Source organism: Myotis nattereri, assembly GCF_964212035.1.
Source record: "Myotis nattereri genome assembly, chromosome: 1".
Lineage (NCBI taxonomy): Eukaryota > Metazoa > Chordata > Mammalia > Chiroptera > Vespertilionidae > Myotis > Myotis nattereri.
The window spans coordinates 76,820,024-76,838,368 of record NC_138075.1 but is presented as its reverse complement, the minus strand read 5'-3'; the positions used below and the strand labels follow the sequence as shown (position 1 = coordinate 76,838,368).

The 18,345-nt window shown below is 40.0% G+C and overlaps 2 protein-coding genes across 2 annotated transcripts; both read left to right on the top strand.

Moving 5' to 3' along the window:
• The first annotated feature begins 2 nt into the window (after positions 1–2).
• On the top strand, positions 3–17,688 carry RAB2B (RAB2B, member RAS oncogene family). The gene is made up of 8 exons (XM_081108819.1): positions 3–125; positions 370–441; positions 3,498–3,565; positions 7,926–8,008; positions 8,169–8,261; positions 14,402–14,513; positions 15,271–15,339; positions 16,074–17,688. The coding sequence occupies exons 1-8, from the start codon at positions 80–82 to the stop codon at positions 16,179–16,181; spliced, it is 651 nt and encodes a 216-aa protein (XP_080964945.1). The 5' UTR covers positions 3–79; the 3' UTR covers positions 16,182–17,688.
• Positions 5,751–6,392, top strand: LOC308531741 (guanine nucleotide-binding protein G(I)/G(S)/G(O) subunit gamma-5-like; the record flags this gene model as incomplete). The annotated part of the gene is made up of 1 exon (XM_081108832.1): positions 5,751–6,392. One exon carries the CDS (start codon positions 5,751–5,753, stop codon positions 5,955–5,957), a length of 207 nt encoding a protein of 68 aa, XP_080964958.1. The 3' UTR covers positions 5,958–6,392.
• Positions 17,689–18,345: the final 657 nt, after the last annotated feature.

Genomic DNA, 18,345 nt, shown 5'->3' with positions numbered 1-18,345 from the left:
GCGGATTGAGTGGCTAGAGAGGCCGGAGGCAAGTGGCTGTTGAAGTCGGGCGGACCCGGAATCCAGAGGAAACAGGACCATGACTTATGCTTATCTCTTCAAATACATAATCATCGGGGACACAGGTAACCGGCGGGCGACTGCCCTCCTGGCTGGGGCGGGGATCCCCAGCTCCCAAATCAGGTGGTGGGGGCGGGGCTCAGTGGGCTGGGCGGTTAAGGTGAGAGCGGGCGGGGGCGGGGCGGGGCAGGGCGGCGGGGCGGGGCTCGGGGTCTCCTTTCCCGGTTCCCAGTCCCCAGGCCCCGGCAGCCGGACTCGGGGCTGCTCCCCGGCCGCGCGAAGGCTAGGCTGTGCGTCCTCCTCCCTTAGGTGTGGGGAAGTCATGTCTCCTCCTGCAGTTCACAGACAAGCGGTTCCAGCCTGTCCACGACCTCACCATAGGTAAGTGCCTGTGCCTGTCCCGGAGCAGAGAGTGAAACCCGGCGAGCTAAAGAGGAAAGGGAGCCGCCGTCGGGGTGGGAAGTAAAACGTTAGCTTTCCCTCCTTTTAAATTAGTCCAAAGTTATATTACATGAAGAGTGACCGATCAAACGCCGTAAACGGGGAATAGTGGAATGGGGGGGTACATCATTGAAAGGTAACTTTAGAAGTGAGCGATAGGTGTGAATTAGTTGCTGTAGGATTTGATTTTTTCTTCCCCAAACGCAATTTGAATATTTATGGAAAATCGCCCGAAAGCATAATTTACAAACTCGCTCTGCCGGAAATCACGGGTAGCTTCACGTCGGTTTTGTAAAGTAATTACCAATGTGTAGTCTTTTTGTGTGTTGGAGAGGAAGAAGCAAAGGGAAGAGCCATCCCAGACTTAAAAGGCAGCTGACACTAATAATTTATAAAGAAAGGAGTATGGTAGGTTTCCAAAAAAATGCACTGGTGATCCTGGAAGGTATAAACATCTTCCACACATTTGGGATAAGGCATGGCCTGCTGGGGTCTTAGTATTCCCGTCCCCATAATCTCCCTAACTTCACCCCAAAGAAATGTATCAAACTAGCCTTCCTGCCATGCAAATGCAGTTTCTGAATCAAATCCCTGACTCCCATTCTTACCAAATTGCCACCTCCAAGCAACAGGTAATGGAAATCTGTAGCTGCTACTGCTTCCAAAGAACGTACCCAGAGCCAAATACCTAATGTGGTTACAAAAGGACTTAGAGAATTAGCAAAAACAGGAAAATATTTTCGGAAATGAATATTAAGTGGACACTCACACCATGATAGGTGCTAATGATGCAGTGCCTACCAAGGCAAACTTTGCCCTTAAAGTAGCTTACAATCTTCCAATGTAGGAGGTGGAGCTGGGAGTAGATACCGTCTAGTGACATGTAAATTCCTATTGCAAAGGCGAAGGAGAGACTGTCACCTCTCTCAGGAAAGGCTGGGAATTGAAGAATGGGCAAGAGTTAGCTAGGCAAAGGGCTTGTAGAGATGAGGTTGAAAAGTGATCAGGGCAAGAGGGAATAATAAACGTGCAAAGGCTCAGGAATGATGGAGACCTGGCTACCTTTGGAAAAGTGAAAGTAGTTTAATATGGCTGGAGCATGGAGTTTGAAGTGAAGAGTGGTAAAAATGAAAGGCAAAGAATAAATTAGGGACCAAGTTTTGAAATACCACGAGTAATAGGAGGAAATGACAAGTTTTTTGGTTTTTAAAAAAATATATTTTATTGATTTTTTTAAAAATATATTTTATTGATTTTTTACAGAGAGGAAGGGAGAGAGATAGAGAGCCAGAAACATCGATGGGAGAGAAACATCGATCAGCCGCCTCCTGCACATCTCCCACTGGGGATGTGCCCGCAACCCAGGTACATGCCCTTGACCGGAATCGAACCTGGGACCCCTCAGTCCGCAGGCCGACGCTCTATCCGCTGAGCCAAACCGGTTTTGGCTATTGATTTTTTTTTACAGAGAGGAAGGGAGAGGGATAGAGAGTTATAAACATTGATCAGCTGCTTCCTGCATACTCCCTACTGGGGATGTGCCTGCAACCAAGGTACATGCCCTTGACTGGAATCCAACCTGGGACCCTTGAGTCCACAACCCTACGCTCTATCCGCTGAGCCAAACCGGTTAGGGCGGAAATGACAAGTTTTAAATCTGAAGAATGATGTGATCAATCATGTTTTCCCCAGAGTCCATTACAGGCTCTGTTTCTTTCCTCAGTACCAAGATGAATTCAGTCTTCCGTACCAAGATAAACAAGACAGTTGGATAGAAAACAGGCAAAATACAAGCATCTCTGAGTTTCTAAATAGAGAAAGTTGCATAAAAGGAGATGAAGTTTTGTGTTTGTTTTTTAACCTTCCCCATTGAAATTCCATTCCTATTTTCCAGAAAGGGGAGAAAAAAATAGGGACATTTTTCAGTAGCTATCACTATTCTTTATTTTTAAAATTATTATTTTTAAATTTTTATTTCAGAGGGGAAAGGAGAGGGAGAGAGAGATAGAAATATCTGTGATGAGAGAGAATCATTGATCAGCCTCCTGCAAGCCCCCCACTGGGGATGGAGCCCGCCACCTAGGCATGTGCTCTGACCTCTTTGTTCATAGATTGACACTCAACCACTGAGCAACACTGGCTGGGCTGTTTTTAAGTTTTGTCTTGACGTTACCTTGAAAGAAGATAGATGCCAGGAAAACCAGAACCTTTATTCAGACTGTCAGTTTCCATACTCCTATGAGGAAAGCTATTTTCTAGTGAACTCTTGAGAATTTTTGGAGGTCTGAAATGTATCATTCTTAAGAACCTATTTCTTAGGTAGGCTCTTTTGTCAAACAAAAAATTCTGGAATTGCAAAAGTAGAAATAATTGTTTTATATAGAGGACTAAAGAATGACTTTGAGAAAAATGCTAGGAAATATTTCAGAATTTTTAGAAGTTTTTTTTAAAAAGTTACAAAATTAGCCCTAACCGGTTTGGCTCAGTGGATAGAGCGTCGGCCTGTGGACTGAAGGGTCCCAGGTTCGATTCCGGTCAAGGGCATGTACCTTGATTGCGGGCACATCCCCAGTAGGGTGTGTGCAGGAGGCAGCTGATCAATGTTTCTCTCTCATCGATGTTTCTAACTCTCCCTCTCCCTTCCTCTCTGTAAAATATCAATAAAATATATATTTTTTAAAAATACAAAATTAAACATTACCTAATCAATCTTAAACATGAAGTTATATTGCTAAAAATTTATTCACCTTTTCTACTTTGTTTTGTCCTCATATCTGTTCTTTGGTTACGTTTCTGAGGTTATTATCACCTAGAACAGTTTTTAATTTTAGAAATGAAACTTCAAGAAACACAAATTAATTGGAGCAAACAGGCTGTGATAATGGGTTTAGTGGCACCAAGGGCAAAGTCATTAGCATATTGAAGAAAAGAGGAACTTCTCACTTACCATGGCTGTTCATGAGAATCACATTCTTTCTCTTGGTCTTCACTGACAGGTGTGGAGTTTGGGGCCCGTATGGTCAACATTGATGGAAAACAAATCAAACTGCAAATCTGGGATACGGTGAGAGACGACAAAATAACACTGAAGGCCGATGAGCATGGGATGGGCTTTGTGGGTGGGGCTAATGGGGGAGAATGAAATCAAAGAGCTAGGGAAGCTTTCACTTCCCTCTGTTACAGTTACAAATCCTGAATGCCATATTTTTAATTTTTTGTTTTAAATTACCTAAGTAATATATGTGTTTGTTCTAGTAAAAATAAAAACCAACCATATAAGGGTACAGAATCAGAAGTAAATGTCACATAAAGCTCTCTCCTTCCCAATGTTGGTTTTTTACTTTGCCAGAGTAAACCATTATTAATGATTCACACTTTTCCTCTGTATTTAAATACAGAAATAGAAACATAAATATATGGTAGTGGTTTTATTTTGTTTTTAGAATTGTGACAAAGTAGACTTGCTTTGTGACTTGGGTTTTTGTTTTATAAACAATCTCTGTGTTGTGCAGATTTTTCCATGTTGATACATATAGATCTACCTCACTTCTTATAATCACTACATACAATCATAGAATGTCTGTACCATCATTAATTTAACCATTGCCCATGATGGAAATTTAAGTGGTTACCAAAATTGCAACGTTTCATTGTTTATTCTTATTTACTACATCTATATTCAGATATTTGAGGATTTCTGTGGTATACCTGCCCAGAAATGGAAATTCTGGGTAAGGGTTATGCATATTTTAAAATTTGACAAATGTTATCCTGCCAAAATTTAGTTGACTTCGTGTAATTTTATCCAGGTAAATTGCTTTCATATACATTATCTCATTTGGTTTGTACTTTTATTTTCCCTAAGAAAAATAATATTCTAGTCTCTATTTTAAGTTAAAAGGAGCTAGCACATAGTTCCTAATATTTAGCTAAAATCTCTATTTTTATTTACTTACTATAGGCCCAGTGCACGAAATTCGTGCACAGTGGGGTTCCTCAGCCCGGCCTGCAGTATCTCCAATCTAGGACCCCTCGGGAGATGTCTGACTGCCAGTTTAGGCCCGCCTAAACTGGCAGTGGGACATTCCTCTCACAGTCCAGGACTGCTGGCTCCTAACTGCTCACCTGCGTGCCTGCCTGATCTCCCCTAACTGCCTCTGCCTGCTGGCCTAATACCCCTAAGTGCTCCCCTGCTGACTCCCCTCTGCTGGCCTGATCGCCCCTAATTGCCTGCTTCGGCCCCCCGCCACCATGGCTTTGTCCAGAAGATGTCCGGTCTAATTAGCATATTAGCTGAGCCAAACCAGCTAGGGCCATATTACTTTTTATCTTTCTTCATCCTTTATCTATATTTGCCCAAATAACCATGCTAACTGAAGAGGCATTGTACTATAGCTAATATAAAATATTAATTAAATAATCCCAAATTAATTTGTATTTTATTTTGGAATGCACTTTGGTTCTTAGGAAATGAGCGTATCTGACTTTGTAGGAATTTATGCTTCCAAGTATATGTCTTGAAAGTACAATATGCTTCCACTTGGAAGAAATTAGAAAACTTAATTCTCTTTATCAGACCTCCATCTTAGCCTTTGCTGCTTCAGATTTTTTACTTGGATGGGCCAATACCTCAGACTGATGCAGACCAGCCCAACTTGAACCAGTCTTTCTAGCTTATTAGCTCACAAACTTTGATTCATAAACTGGGCTGAGACCAAGTGATTTTATTTCATTTATTTATTTAAACATATTTTTATTGATTTCAGAGAAGAAGGGAGAGGGAAAGAGAGATAGAAACGTCAATGATGAGAGAGAATCATTGATTAGCTGCCTCCTGCACATCCTCTACTGGGGATTGAGCCCACAACCTGGGCATGTGCCCTTGACTGGAATCATACCTAGGGCCCTTCAGTCTGCAGGCCAAAGCTCTATCCACTGAGCCAAAGTGGCTAGGGTGTGATTTGATTTTAAAAGACATATTCTGATGACCCACTGTAAGTATTTGCAGCTGCTAAAGTTAAATGCTACCATATAATTCAACCATCATGTGGGTCTCCCTCAAACTTTCCCTGTTAGTTCCTACTAGGCCACAGGATAGGAGGGTCTTTCAACAATAGAGGAGAAAAAGTCAGTAAGTGATAAAAGCAAAACAGGAATAAATTTAAGACAAAACTATTAGGGCGCCAGGCCAGAGTGGGCTTAGATGGTTGAGCATCATCCTATGCATCTGCCCGGCACTCGCGTGCACCATGTCTGGTTCCTCCAGCGTCACCGCTATGAAGAAAGTGGTCCAACAGCTCCGGCTGGAGGCCGGGCTCAACCGCGTGAAGGTTTCCCAGGCAGCGGCAGATTTGAAACAATTCTGTCTGCAGAGTGCTCAACATGACTCCCTGTTGACTGGAGTATCTTCAAGTACCAATCCCTTCAGACCCCAGAAAGTTTGTTCCTTTTTGTAGTAAAATGAATTTTGAAGGTGTTCTAAACCACTTTTCTTGAACCGGCAAATATTCAAAGAGAGCTAAATCTGAAGCCTGTACAAAAGGCTTACCCTATAACATGTGCCATACTCTACAAACTTCTGCTTTTGTCAGTCCTTAACATCTACCTCTCTGAATTTTCATGAATTTCTATTTCACAAGAATGATTATTTTATATACACTGGCAGCAGCATACAAATAAAATACTTAGTATAAAAAGTAACCAGGGCACATGCCCAGGTTGCGGGTTTGTTTCCCAGTTGGGGTCTTCCTTCCTTCCTTCCTTCCTTCCTTCCTTCCTTCCTTCCTTCCTTCCTTCCTTCCTTTCTTTCTTTCTTTCTTTCTTTCTCTTTCTCTCTCTCTCTTCCTCTCTCTCTCTTTACCTATCTCTCTCTGTCTCTCTCCCCCTTCCCTCTTTCTAAAAAATCAATACAAACATATTTTAAAAAACTGTTAGAGAATAAAGCGTTGAGTTCTTGGAAGGAAAACATGTGTTTTAAATCTTAAATTATTACTAATATTACCAACAAATTCTTTAGAATTATTTTTGGATTCTAATGTTCTAACAGGTATGCAGCTCAACAAAACCTTTGAATGATTCTTATTGGAAAGAGATTTAGTGTTGTTTGGAAAAGTATCCTTACAATTAGTGTACTGGAATTCTCATCTTCAAACCTGGGTTTAGATTATATGATGTCATGACCAAGAGAACAAACTTTTGTGCTAGGAAGTATTATGATACTAAGTTTAAGCTATAGATTCAGCATTTATAAACTTTATAATTTTTGGCCAGCTACTGAACTTACCGCTTTGAACCTCATTTTTTCCATTTGTGGTATTACTGGTATCATTTTGTCATTCTACTATGAGAGAGTCATTTCTTTTCCCATGTCCAATTTTAGTTTTTCCATCTTTAAAATATGAATAGTAGCCTTCCATCCCAAGCTTTAATTTTTTGAAATTTATTTATTGATTTGAGAGAGAGAGAAACATCGATTTGTTGTTCCACTTATTTATGCAATCATTGTTTGACTCTTGTATGTACCCTGACCAGGGATGGAACCCGCAACCTTGGAGTATCAAGATGACACTCTGATCAACAGCTATCTTGTCAGGGCACCCAATCTTCATGTAGGAATATGAGATTAATTGATTTCAAGAATGTGAAAACTCTACTAATATTATAGATTCAATTATTTTTTTATTCATACTATTACTTAAAAGATGCTTTTGTTTCCTATAAGGAGGGGGGGAAATCCCATCAGGAAAACAAAAGTACCCATTATGTGGAGGCACTAACAAATTACTCATTTATGAATAAAACTTAGTATCTTGACTCTAACTGGAAATTAGAGTGTGAACAGTTGAATTTTTTTTTTTTTTTTTTTTTTTTTTTAAGGAAAACTCTGTTCTGGGCCCTGGGCTTCTTTCCCTGTTCAAGTGCTTTGTATCTGACTAATTTTCTGTATTGATTCATTGAAATGAAACTTTCATTTGACAGCGTATTAGCATTTTAAGATAATTTTTCTTTTTATAGGTAAAGGAACAGAAACAGAAAAGAAAGGTTAATGTGATGTGTTCAATATCATGTTTGGATTGACAGTACATGTACTGAGTTTCTAGTCATTTCTAGTTATTCTAGTGGATATTGGTAAATGTCTTTGGTTGTCACATTGACTGCGGGGTGTAACTGGCATTTAGTGCCTAGAAACCAGAATGTTAGTCAACAATTTGATAGGTGGTCTCACAGGAATAATTGACCCATTCGAAATATCAATTGCATTCCCTTTGAAAAATATTGGTTTTCTCCGTGGGCAGTCATGTTTCCTTTCACTAATTCCCTTTTCTTATAGGAATTTTGTAAACTATTAAGCATGTGATCAAGTCAGTTCTGTGGAAATAACCTTGCTTTGTTGGGATTTTTTTGTTGGCATGTTGGTGGGAAAGGCTGGGCAAGAATCCTTCCGTTCTATCACCCGTTCCTATTACCGGGGGGCAGCTGGAGCACTGCTTGTGTACGACATCACAAGGTGAGTCAGATCTCTTTGTTCTCAAAATTGGAATGCTAAAGAGGAATGGCATCTTAATATTTTTCTTTACACACCTATCTTTTCTCCTTCTCATACATTGGAATTTCTTTGGCATTTTGAAATGGGCCTCAGACCCACTTTCTAAACTTTCCTACTGTAGGCGTGAAACCTTCAACCACCTGACCTCATGGTTAGAGGATGCCCGGCAGCACTCTAGTTCCAACATGGTTATCATGCTGATTGGGAATAAGTGGTAAGTTTTAATTTGAATAAATAATAAATACGAACAGTCATCTGGGTACTCTATGGACATTGAATCACTTGGTCCCCAAACTTTTTTAGTTTATGGTGCTCTTAGTATCTCAGTAAAGAAAAATTATTGTGGTAAAATATATATAACATAAAATTTACAGTTTTACTCATTTTTAAGTATACAGTTCTGTGGCATTAAGTTTGTACATGTTGCTCTATAACCATCACTACCATGCATCTCCAAACTTTTTTATCATCTCAAACTGAAACTCTGTTCCCATAAAACACTAACTCCACATTCTTCATCCTATTAGCCCCAGCAAATACCATTCTACTTTCTGTCTTTATGAGTTCTTTTTTTTTTTTTAATTAAATCTTTATTTTCAGATTATTACATTTGTTCCTCTTTTTCCCCCCCATAACTCCCCTTCTCCCAGTTCCCGCCCCAACCTCCGCCCTCACTCCCCACCCACTGTCCTCATCCATAGGTGCACGATATTTGTCCAGTCTCTTCCCGCATCTCCCACACCCCTTTCCCCCCCAAGAATAGTCAGTCCATTCCCTTTCTATGTCCCTGATTCTATTATGATCACCAGATTATTCATTCACTTGATTCTTAGATTCACTTGTTGATAGATGCATGTTTGTTGTTCATAATTTGTATCTTTACCTTTTTCTTCTTCTTCCTCTTCTTAAAGGATACCTTTCAGCATTTCATATAATACTGGTTTGGTGGTGATGAACTCCTTTAGCTTTTCCTTATCTGTGAAGCTCTTTATCTGACCTTCAGTTCTGAATGATAGCTTTGCTGGATAAAGTAATCTTGGTTGTAGGTTCTTGGTATTCATCACTTTGAATATTTCTTGCCACTCCCTTCTGGCCTGCAAAGTTTCTGTTGAGAAACAGTCGTATGGGTATTCCCTTGTAGGTAACTGAGTTTCTTTCTCTTGCTGTTTTTAAGATTCTCTCTTTATCTTTTGCTCTTGGCATTTTAATTATGATGTGTCTTGGTGTGGTCCTCTTTGGGTTCCTTTTGTTTGGGGTTCTCTGCGCTTCCTGGACCTGTAAGTCTATTTCTTTCACCAGGTGGGGGAAGTTTTCTGTCATTATTTCTTCAAATAGGTTTTCAATATCCTGCTCTCTCTCATCTTCTGGCACCCCTATAATTCGGATGTTGGTACGCTTGAAGCTGTCCCAGAGGCTCCTTACACTATCTTCGTATTTTCGGATTCTTTTTTCATTTTGCTTTTCTGGCTGGGTGTTTTTTGCTTCTTTGCATTTCAGATCTTTGCCTTGATTCTTGCGCTCCTCTGGTCTGCTGTTGGGAGTCTGTATAGTATTCGTTATTTCAGTCTGTGTATGCTTAATTTCTAGTTGGTTCTTTATCATAACATCGAGGGTCTCATTAGATTTCTTGAGGATCTCACTACATTTATCGACGGCTTCTAGACAGTTCTTAAGAGACCTTAAAAGTGTGGTTCTGAACTGAATATCCTCCATTGACAGTTTTGTCCTGTTTCTTTGTCTCCGCATTTTTTATGCTTTCTTGGTGCACCCCCTAGTGGTCTTTGTGCGCAGTCTTGTTGTAGTTAAGCCTTGATTGTTGTCGGCAATACTGGGGGTGATTTGACCTCCAGGTTAACTGGCTATGAGAGTCAGCTGTGTCTGCAGTGGGAGAGCTTCTGTGCTGGATCTCTAGGGCGGTGCTAATCTAGCGTTTGCCTGAGGCTGTCCCGCAAATGGCTCTGCACAGGGCTTGGGTGGGGCGGGTCCCCGGGGATCTACAGGGCGGGCCGGAGTAAGCAGTTATGGCTGCTCTCAGTCCCGTCCCTAGGGGCTCTGCCTCACAGAGTCCCAGCAACTGCTGCAAACCTCGGAGAGAAAGCTGCCTTTGAGTTCCGACTAAAGCCAGACAGTCCCGCTTCTCCCGTTTGAGTCTGGGTCCCTAGAGACTCGCCCGGATCTGGAGCTCAGAGTCTGAAACTCCCTCCCGATTGAAAACAACAACCGCGCCCTCCGCCTCCAGCCCGCTCCGCGTGCACTCCGCACCTTAGTATTTCACTTCAGCACTGCGCCTCCTCTGAGTCTGGGTATGATATTCTCTTTCCTCCTAGTTGTAGAATTTCCACTCAGCCAGCCTTCCTGTGGTTCTGGATGATGTCCGTTCCGTCTTTTAGTTGTTTTTTGAAGTGGTTGTTCGAGGCAGCAATCTCCGGCGTTAACCTATGCCGCCATCTTGGTTTCTCTCTTTATGAGTTTGACTACTCTGGGCATCTAATATAAGCAGAATTGAATCTTATAGTATTTGTCCTTTTGTGACTGTGGCTTATTTATTTATTTTTATTGAGTTTTAGAGAGAGAGAAAGGGGAAGAGAGAGAGAGAAACATTGATTTGTTTTCTATCCATTTATACATTCATTTGTTGTTTCTTGTATGTGCCCTGACCAGGAATCAAACCCCCAACCTTGGTGTATCGGGATGATGCTCCAATCAAATGCGCTACTCAGCCAGGGCTGACTGTGGCTTATTTCATTTAGCATAGTGTCCTCTAGATGCATCTATTTTTCCTTTCTTTTTTTAAAAAAAAAGTTTATTTACTTTTTCCATCACTGTTTATCCCCTCTCTGCCCTCTTCTACCTCCACTACCCCTCCTTCCGTTTTTAAGGCTGAATAGTATTCCATCAAAAGTATTTACCACATTTTGTTTATCTATTCATCCATTGGTAGATACTTGGGTTGCTTATACCTTTTGGCTTTTGTAAATAATGCTACAGTCAACATGGGTTTATAAATATCTGTTTGGGTCCCTGGTTTTTATTATTTTGGGTGTATACCCAGAAATGGAATTGCTGATCTCATGGTAATTCTGCATTTACATTTTTGAGGTACTGCCATACTGTTTTCTATAATGGCTATACCATTTGACATTTCTACCAGCAGTATATAAGGGTTTGAGTTTCTTTGCATCTTCCTCAACACTTACTATTCTCAGTAAATTTTCTATGACACCCATAAACCAAAAGAAATACCTAGCAGTTTTGTTATTAAATGGTTAGATCTAAACAAAATAACAAGTATTTTTGTTATAACAACTTAATAACTGAGAAAACATACGCAGTGCCTTAAGGTGCTAACACAGAAGGGTAAAAAGTAAGTCTCGATAAAACCCAGAGAAGAGATGGTAAAACTCCTCTTTGGATCCTGTCTGGAGTCACAGCTGGGAAAGGAAAAAGAAAGAAATGAAAAACATAAATAAAAAGAAAGCCATTTTTAAATAACCATAATTACTTATTAATGACCTGTAGGGCCTTGCTGGGCACTGCCTAGCTTCTCAAACCTTGGGATCAAGATGGACACTCACTCCCACTTCTTGTTCCAAATTGATTTTTGCACAGTACTTGCTTTTTATCACAGCCGCTGTCAAAACCTTTTTACGAAGAGATGAAGATATTAAACGGCATCTATTCTGATCTAATGTTGACTCTGTGAACTATCTTTAGCTTGTAATTCACACAGTGTTCTTATATTGAATGTTGCTGTATTTCCCACAAACATTTGAAGTATCCTGTGGCACCCTTCTGAGTTTGTAGTAGTCCCGAGGTTGCACCATTTGAGAATTGGCCACAGACTCATTGTACTCATTTATTGGGTCATTCAGTTTTATGGAAAACCTACTATGTCCTAAACACTGTGCCAGACCTTGAATGTACAAGGTTAAAAAAAAACCCCAAAACAACAAAACTCATGCCCCTGCTCCTATGGAGTTTAGAGGGGACACAGATATTAAATATAAATTATCTGTGTCTAATTACAAATTATGACAAATGCAATGAAGGGAAAAAAGGACTGCTATAAAAGAGTAACGAGCTGTTGTTTTTTTTTTTTTTTATTAAGAGTAATATTTAAGTTGGAATATGAAGGATGGGTAAGAGTTCAGTGGGCAAAGACTTAAAAACAACAGCAATAAAACAGCCCTGGCCGGGTAGCTCAGTTGTTTGGATTGTCATCCTGTACATCAAAAGATTGCAGGTTCCAATCCTGGTTAGGTCACATACCTGGGTTTCAGGTTCAATCCCCTGGGCTTATACAGGATGCAAGCAATCTACATTTCTTTCTCACTTCGATATTTCTCTTTCTCTCTCTGTCTCTTTCCACTTCCTCTCTCTCTAATCAATTAAAACACACACACACCACAAACATATCCTCGGTTGAGGATTTGAAAAAAACAACCCAAGCCCAGCCAGTGTTGCTCAGTGGTTGCGCGTTGGTCCATGAACCAGGAGGTCACAGTTTGATTCCCCATCAGGGCATATGCTCAGGTTGCAGGCTTGATCCCTAGTAGGAGGTGTGCAGGAGGCAGCTGATAGATGTTTTTCATCGTTGTTTCTATCTCTCTCCCTCTCCCTTCCTCTCTCTGAAACCAATAAGAACATTTTCAAAACTTAAAAACACCTCCCCCCCCCCCAAGATATTAGAGAGGGAGAACAAAGTGTATGAAAGCCTCAACTGGAAGAAGCTGTGCACATTATGGTATTGAAAGAAACCTGGTGTGGTTGGACTGAATCAAGGGGGAATGGTATCAGATGAGGTTCAGGGACCAGATCTAGTAGCATTTACAGGCCTTAGTGAGGAGTTTTGATTTTATTATAAACACAATGGGAAGCATTTAAGCAGAGAAGTGACTTGATCCGATTTTAAAAGGTCTCTTTGGAGGGGAGGAAGGGTTGAAGTGGGATCCCAGTTGCAGTACTCTGAGTGAGAGAGAATGGTGGGTTGGAGTAGGGCAGCGATGGTGAACCTTTTGAGCTCAGCGTGTCAGCATTTTGAAAACCCTAACTTAACTCTGGTGCCATGTCACATATAGAAATTTTTTGATATTTGCAACCGTAGTAAAACAAAGACTTATATTTTTGATATTTATTTTATATATTTAAATGCCATTTAACAAAGAAAAATCAACCAAAAAAATGAGTTCACGTATCACAGGTTCGCCATCACTGGAGTAGGGTGATAATGATGGAGAGAAAGAGAAAAGAATTTTAAGGTATGTTTTGGGAGCACCTCACTGTGGGGTGGATTGGGTATTTGGAGTGAAGGAGGGAAAGGTGTTAATAAAGGTATCTTGGTTTTTGCCTTGTGCCATTTACTGAAATGTGGAAGTCTGCCACAGAAGCAGGTTGGGAGGAAAATATCAAGTTCCATTTTGATGTAAGTTTGAAGTTCCTTTTACACATCAGAGTGGAAATGAAGAACAGGCAAACGGACAAACAGATCTGGAGCTTAGAGGAGCATCTGGACTAGAACAACAGCTTCTGAGTGTTGACATTTAGATGGATAGTTCTCCCTGGTCTGTATACAGCTGATGAACAATAAATATACATTTTGTAGATTTGTTGTTCTTTAATGGACTTACTCCTTGATTTTTATTTTTCATGGTTGAAATACTAGAAGCCTCCCAAATGTAAATTTCTAATTTGAAAAGTAAAAAAACAGCCTATCCTTACCTTATTTTACAGCCTTTTATTCTGTCTTTCCTAAAGTTTTTCCGCGTGACTCTCCATTCCCTTTCTGTCTTTTGCTCTATTCCTCTGCCCCATATTACCCAATTTTGTAATTTTTTCTGAATCCTTCATTTACCTGATGGCAAGCTGCTATTGTACATGTTAATAATGAGACTAGTGAGAGTTAAGGCACCTGTGTTCTTATTCCTGGTTTTCTCTCTTGTGAATTGCTTCCAGTGAAGGAGGAAGACATTCATTACAATGGGATGGGACATCTATGACTTTTCTCCTTTCTGACAACTGGAATTTCCCATTCATCTTCTTTGCTTTGCATTCACTGGATCTTATCTGAAAAAAAACACAGGGTATAAGCCTCGAGCAACTATGAGCTTGTCTAACCATTTATAAACACTATTCTCTAATAGAGTAAGATATTCTCAACCATGCAGCAGCCGACATGGATCTGAAGAATATTTTCCAAGATACCACAGAAATGAGTAACCCTATAAACATCACGTAGGATCTGTATTCCTTATGGGTTAACTAACCATTGGAACAGTTATGGGATTCTTTTAGAACGAGAGTTTCTTCTTTCATTTGGATCTTATTTTCCTTTTCTCCCCAATTAATCTCTTGTAGTGACTTAGAGTCCCGCAGGGATGTGAAGAAAGAAGAAGGGGAGGCCTTTGCTCGGGAGCATGGACTTATATTCATGGAAACTTCAGCCAAAACAGCCTGCAATGTTGAAGAGGTACTATTTGGAAAAAAGTAGGGAAAGCATTTCAGAGATTACATCGTATCTTTGCCCTTTTATTCAGAGACATGGGTAAAGAAAGAATGTTATGTAGTGAAAGTGTCTTCTGAAGGGAATCACCCCATTTCTTTACCTTGATTTCTACGGTTTTACTTTTGCTTTGGGTAACATTAATTGTAAGCTTGGATTAGTCAGCACTATTACTTGTAAATTACTTTAGTTGGAAGGTCTCATGGGTTCTACTGTAGTCATTCCTCAGCCTGGTGTTGACTGTATCAATTAAGAGAGCCTGTTTGCCAACCTAGAAACATCTCGGATCAGTACCAAAATACCATATAATTCTTTTTTTCTTTTTAAAACTACTCACAATGGCTTTTACAGCGTCTGTGAGGGACCTTCTACATTTTTACTCTGTTCTTCTAATGGTTCCTAATCCACTTTATTTTTTAATCCTCATCCGAGGATATTTTTTCCATTGATTTTTAGAGAGAGTGGAAGGGAGAGGGAGAAACACTGATTGGTTGCCTCCTGCATGCCCCTGACTAGGGCTGGGAGCCTACAACTGAGTTAGGTGCCCTTGATCGGAATCGAACCCAGGACTCTTCAGTCCACCAGCCGATGCTCTATCCACTGAGCCAGACTGCTAGGGCTCTAATTCACTTTCGAAATTCAAATAGGAATACTCTTTGTATTCTCTTTTCCTTATTTCTCTACCTAATCTGGAGCCTAATAATATAATTTATGTCTCCTTTAGGCCTTCATTAACACAGCCAAAGAAATATATAGGAAGATCCAGCAGGGTTTATTTGATGTCCACAATGAGGTGAGCAAGGGTGGGGCTGACAATTAAATTTGCTTTGTCTTAAATGCTACAATAAGCTCCTTAGAATGTAAGCATCCACTAACATTATACTAGTTGAAGCTATGCCAACTCATACTTATTTTTTATGTAGGTGCACGAAGACCTGTCATTATTTTCTGTTTTTGTTTTTGTTTTTTCTCAAATCTGAGACCCTAGAATGCTTCAAGTGATTTTATTAGTTGGTGATCTAAAAAGCTTATACAGTATGAGAGGTTTTCTTCTCAACCTCATTTCTTCACTATTTCAGTGCTTGAGAGAGGTGTAATACTTAATTGCTCAGCAGGACTATTATATAAAGCAAGTTTTGGGGCAAAACATAAAAGAATTATATGCTTATATACTACTTCTACTCTTTTGCCTGCTCCTACTCTTTCCTAATCACATCCTGATTCTGCACATAGCTGTGAATCTTAAGTATAACAGTCATCTTAAAAAGGGGCACAAAAGCCATTTCTAGTCATCTAATAGTATAACTAGCCACATCTAGTCATCTAATATTTGTAACACAGATGGCCATCTCATCTTCGCTGTCTCAGATTGTTGTTCTACAACAGTCTGGTTAGGGCACATGGCTACTTGCCAAGGTGATATCTGCTTCTAGAAAGTGTAATTAATGATTTCTCCTTTTATCCCCTTCCTTTCTCCCATTTACTTGAGCATTTGAGGTGGGCACTACTGCTTCTTTTCTTTTGCAGGCAAATGGCATCAAGATCGGTCCTCAACAATGTATTTCAACATCAGTGGCACCTATCGCCTCCCAGCGGAACTCTGGTGACATAGAGTCTAACTCTGGCTGCTGCTGAATGTCTGGCCTGGACTCTTTTTTCTCCTTCCTGGAACAGCTTCAGATCAATAGGTTTACAGAGGTCTTCATAACTTTGGCTGAGAAAAGCCTCTTTTCAAGGTGTGATGTTTTGCCTTTCCACTTAAAGACCGGGGAGAATTTGAGCCCTTACTGACCTGTCCCTTCTTTGGGGACGTGAGCATTCCTTATAGATTAGGGCTCTTCTTATACCCTAATTTTATTTCTAAAATGTTAGTATCAAAGTTGATTGTCATGGCAATTAAAAAATAAATTATTTTAGAAGTACACATAATCTACTCCCCACCAGGAATCAGTAACATGGGTCTGGGACATTCTGCTTGAGCACTTGAGATTACTGGGATCTGGCTAGCCTTTGGATGATAGATCCTCAGTCTTTGAATTTCATTGTTTTTCCACCTGTCACTTCATAAGAGTTCTTGCAGAAGGCTGCAAGAGTTCTTGAGCTGCTGAAGAATGCTGAATACTTCTCTACCATCTTATTGCTAGTCTTAGAGTAACTACAAAACTTTTGAGAGCAGTGGAATTGCTCCTGGACCTGTGGCCACTTATTACCTAAAGAAAACATCTTTCCCTGTTTGTTTGTTTTAGGGACCAGAACTAACATTGCAGTATCTTTCACCAAATAGACCCCTACTGTTTCATCATACTTAATGAGCCCTATTGAGACTTTTTACTCTAATCAAGCTATTCTGCTTACTTACTGGACATGACATATTCCACTTCTATGCCTTTGCACATGCCCTATATAGTCAAAGTCCAAAACTTTTTCCTTCAGAAAGTCTTCTTTGACTGACCTAGGGATTCTAAGCAATTATTGACACAGTACCCCTTAGCTTTCATATGTTGTTTATTCATATGTATATTTATTTGTATTTATGTTGCTTTGTAAATATGTTTTATAGTTGTTTTGTGTGTGGAATCTGTCTCCCCACATAGGATGTAAGCTCCTTGAGAGCAGGGACCACATTATCCCTGTACTTTGTGAAGCACTCCCTCCACCATTCCTTCACAGTGCCTAGTGCTATTTATGTGATCATTGAATTTAACTGACATACTTACAGGCTCAGAGGAAACAAAAGGCCTTAGAGTCATCTCCTTGTAACTCTATCTCAATCTCTTCCATCTGCTTACCCTGGATTCTGTATTGCTCTTCTCCCGCTCCTCTCTTTCCCTTCTTAGCTCTTTGCTTCCCTTCCATGCAGCGTAAAGTTGCCTGCTCCTAAGCAGTCAAATAAGTGGGTGTTGCAGCAGCCATTCTCCTTTTTTTTTTTCCATTCTCCTTTTTAAGAGCATATACTACTATCCTGGCCAAATTTGCCCTTGTTTCCCTCTTCATTCAGCTTTCCGGGTCAGTTGCTGTATCTTTTTGCCTTGCTGTCCCATTCAATTCCACAGCACTGAGTCTCGTGAATTTTTCTAATTTTTTTGTTGTTGGTGGTAAACTGCTTCATTATTAAATATATATGCATGTATCCAAGCTGCTCATATTTCATGTGTCATTTCTGATTTATCTCAAGCATAAGTAGATACTCTCCTAGGAAATTCTATCAAAGATATTGGAGGAGATACTTCTTTTTTTTTTGTTTGTTTCTTTTTCTTTCTTTTTTTTTTTTAATTTATTTTTATTTATTTATTTATTTTTTTTTATTGGTTAAAGTATTACAAAGGGTATTACATATGTGTCCTTTTTTTCCCCCCGCCCTAGACAGTCCCCCAGCCTCCCCTATTCCCCAGTGTCTTATGTCCATTGGTTATGCTTATATGCATGCATACAAGTCCTTTAGTTGATCTCTTACCCCCCTACCGAGGAGGTACTTCTTGAGATACATTCATGCCATAGAGGGTTCTGCCCCCAGTTAACACTGCACCACAGGAAGTTGAGAGACATTTGGGATATTGCTTTGGTTATGCTTTTGTTTTTTTAAATATGACCTCATTCCAAAAAGGATTTGAGGCTGTTGAATTTGGGGTTAGCCTGCACCTTCACACGAGGGACAAAACTAAAGTAAATATAACTATTGTTTTGGTACAGTTTTTCTTTATCAACCAAAAAATATTTAGTGTTTGTAGGCATTGATCAAAGAGCATTCTGCCTGGAGCGGCTGCTTTCAGAGCCATTAAAGCGTACCATTTGGATGTTT

What these genes read in the sequence shown, in the direction of transcription:
- RAB2B (XM_081108819.1), top strand. Translation starts at nt 80, where the DNA reads ATGACTTATGCTTATCTCTTCAAATACATAATCATCGGGGACACAG. An exon ending in ATGCTGATTGGGAATAAGTG is followed by an intron (nt 8,262 to 14,401) that starts GTAAGTTTTAAT and finishes AATCTCTTGTAG; the next exon opens with TGACTTAGAGTCCCGCAGGG. An exon ending in TATTTGATGTCCACAATGAG is followed by an intron (nt 15,340 to 16,073) that starts GTGAGCAAGGGT and finishes TTTCTTTTGCAG; the next exon opens with GCAAATGGCATCAAGATCGG.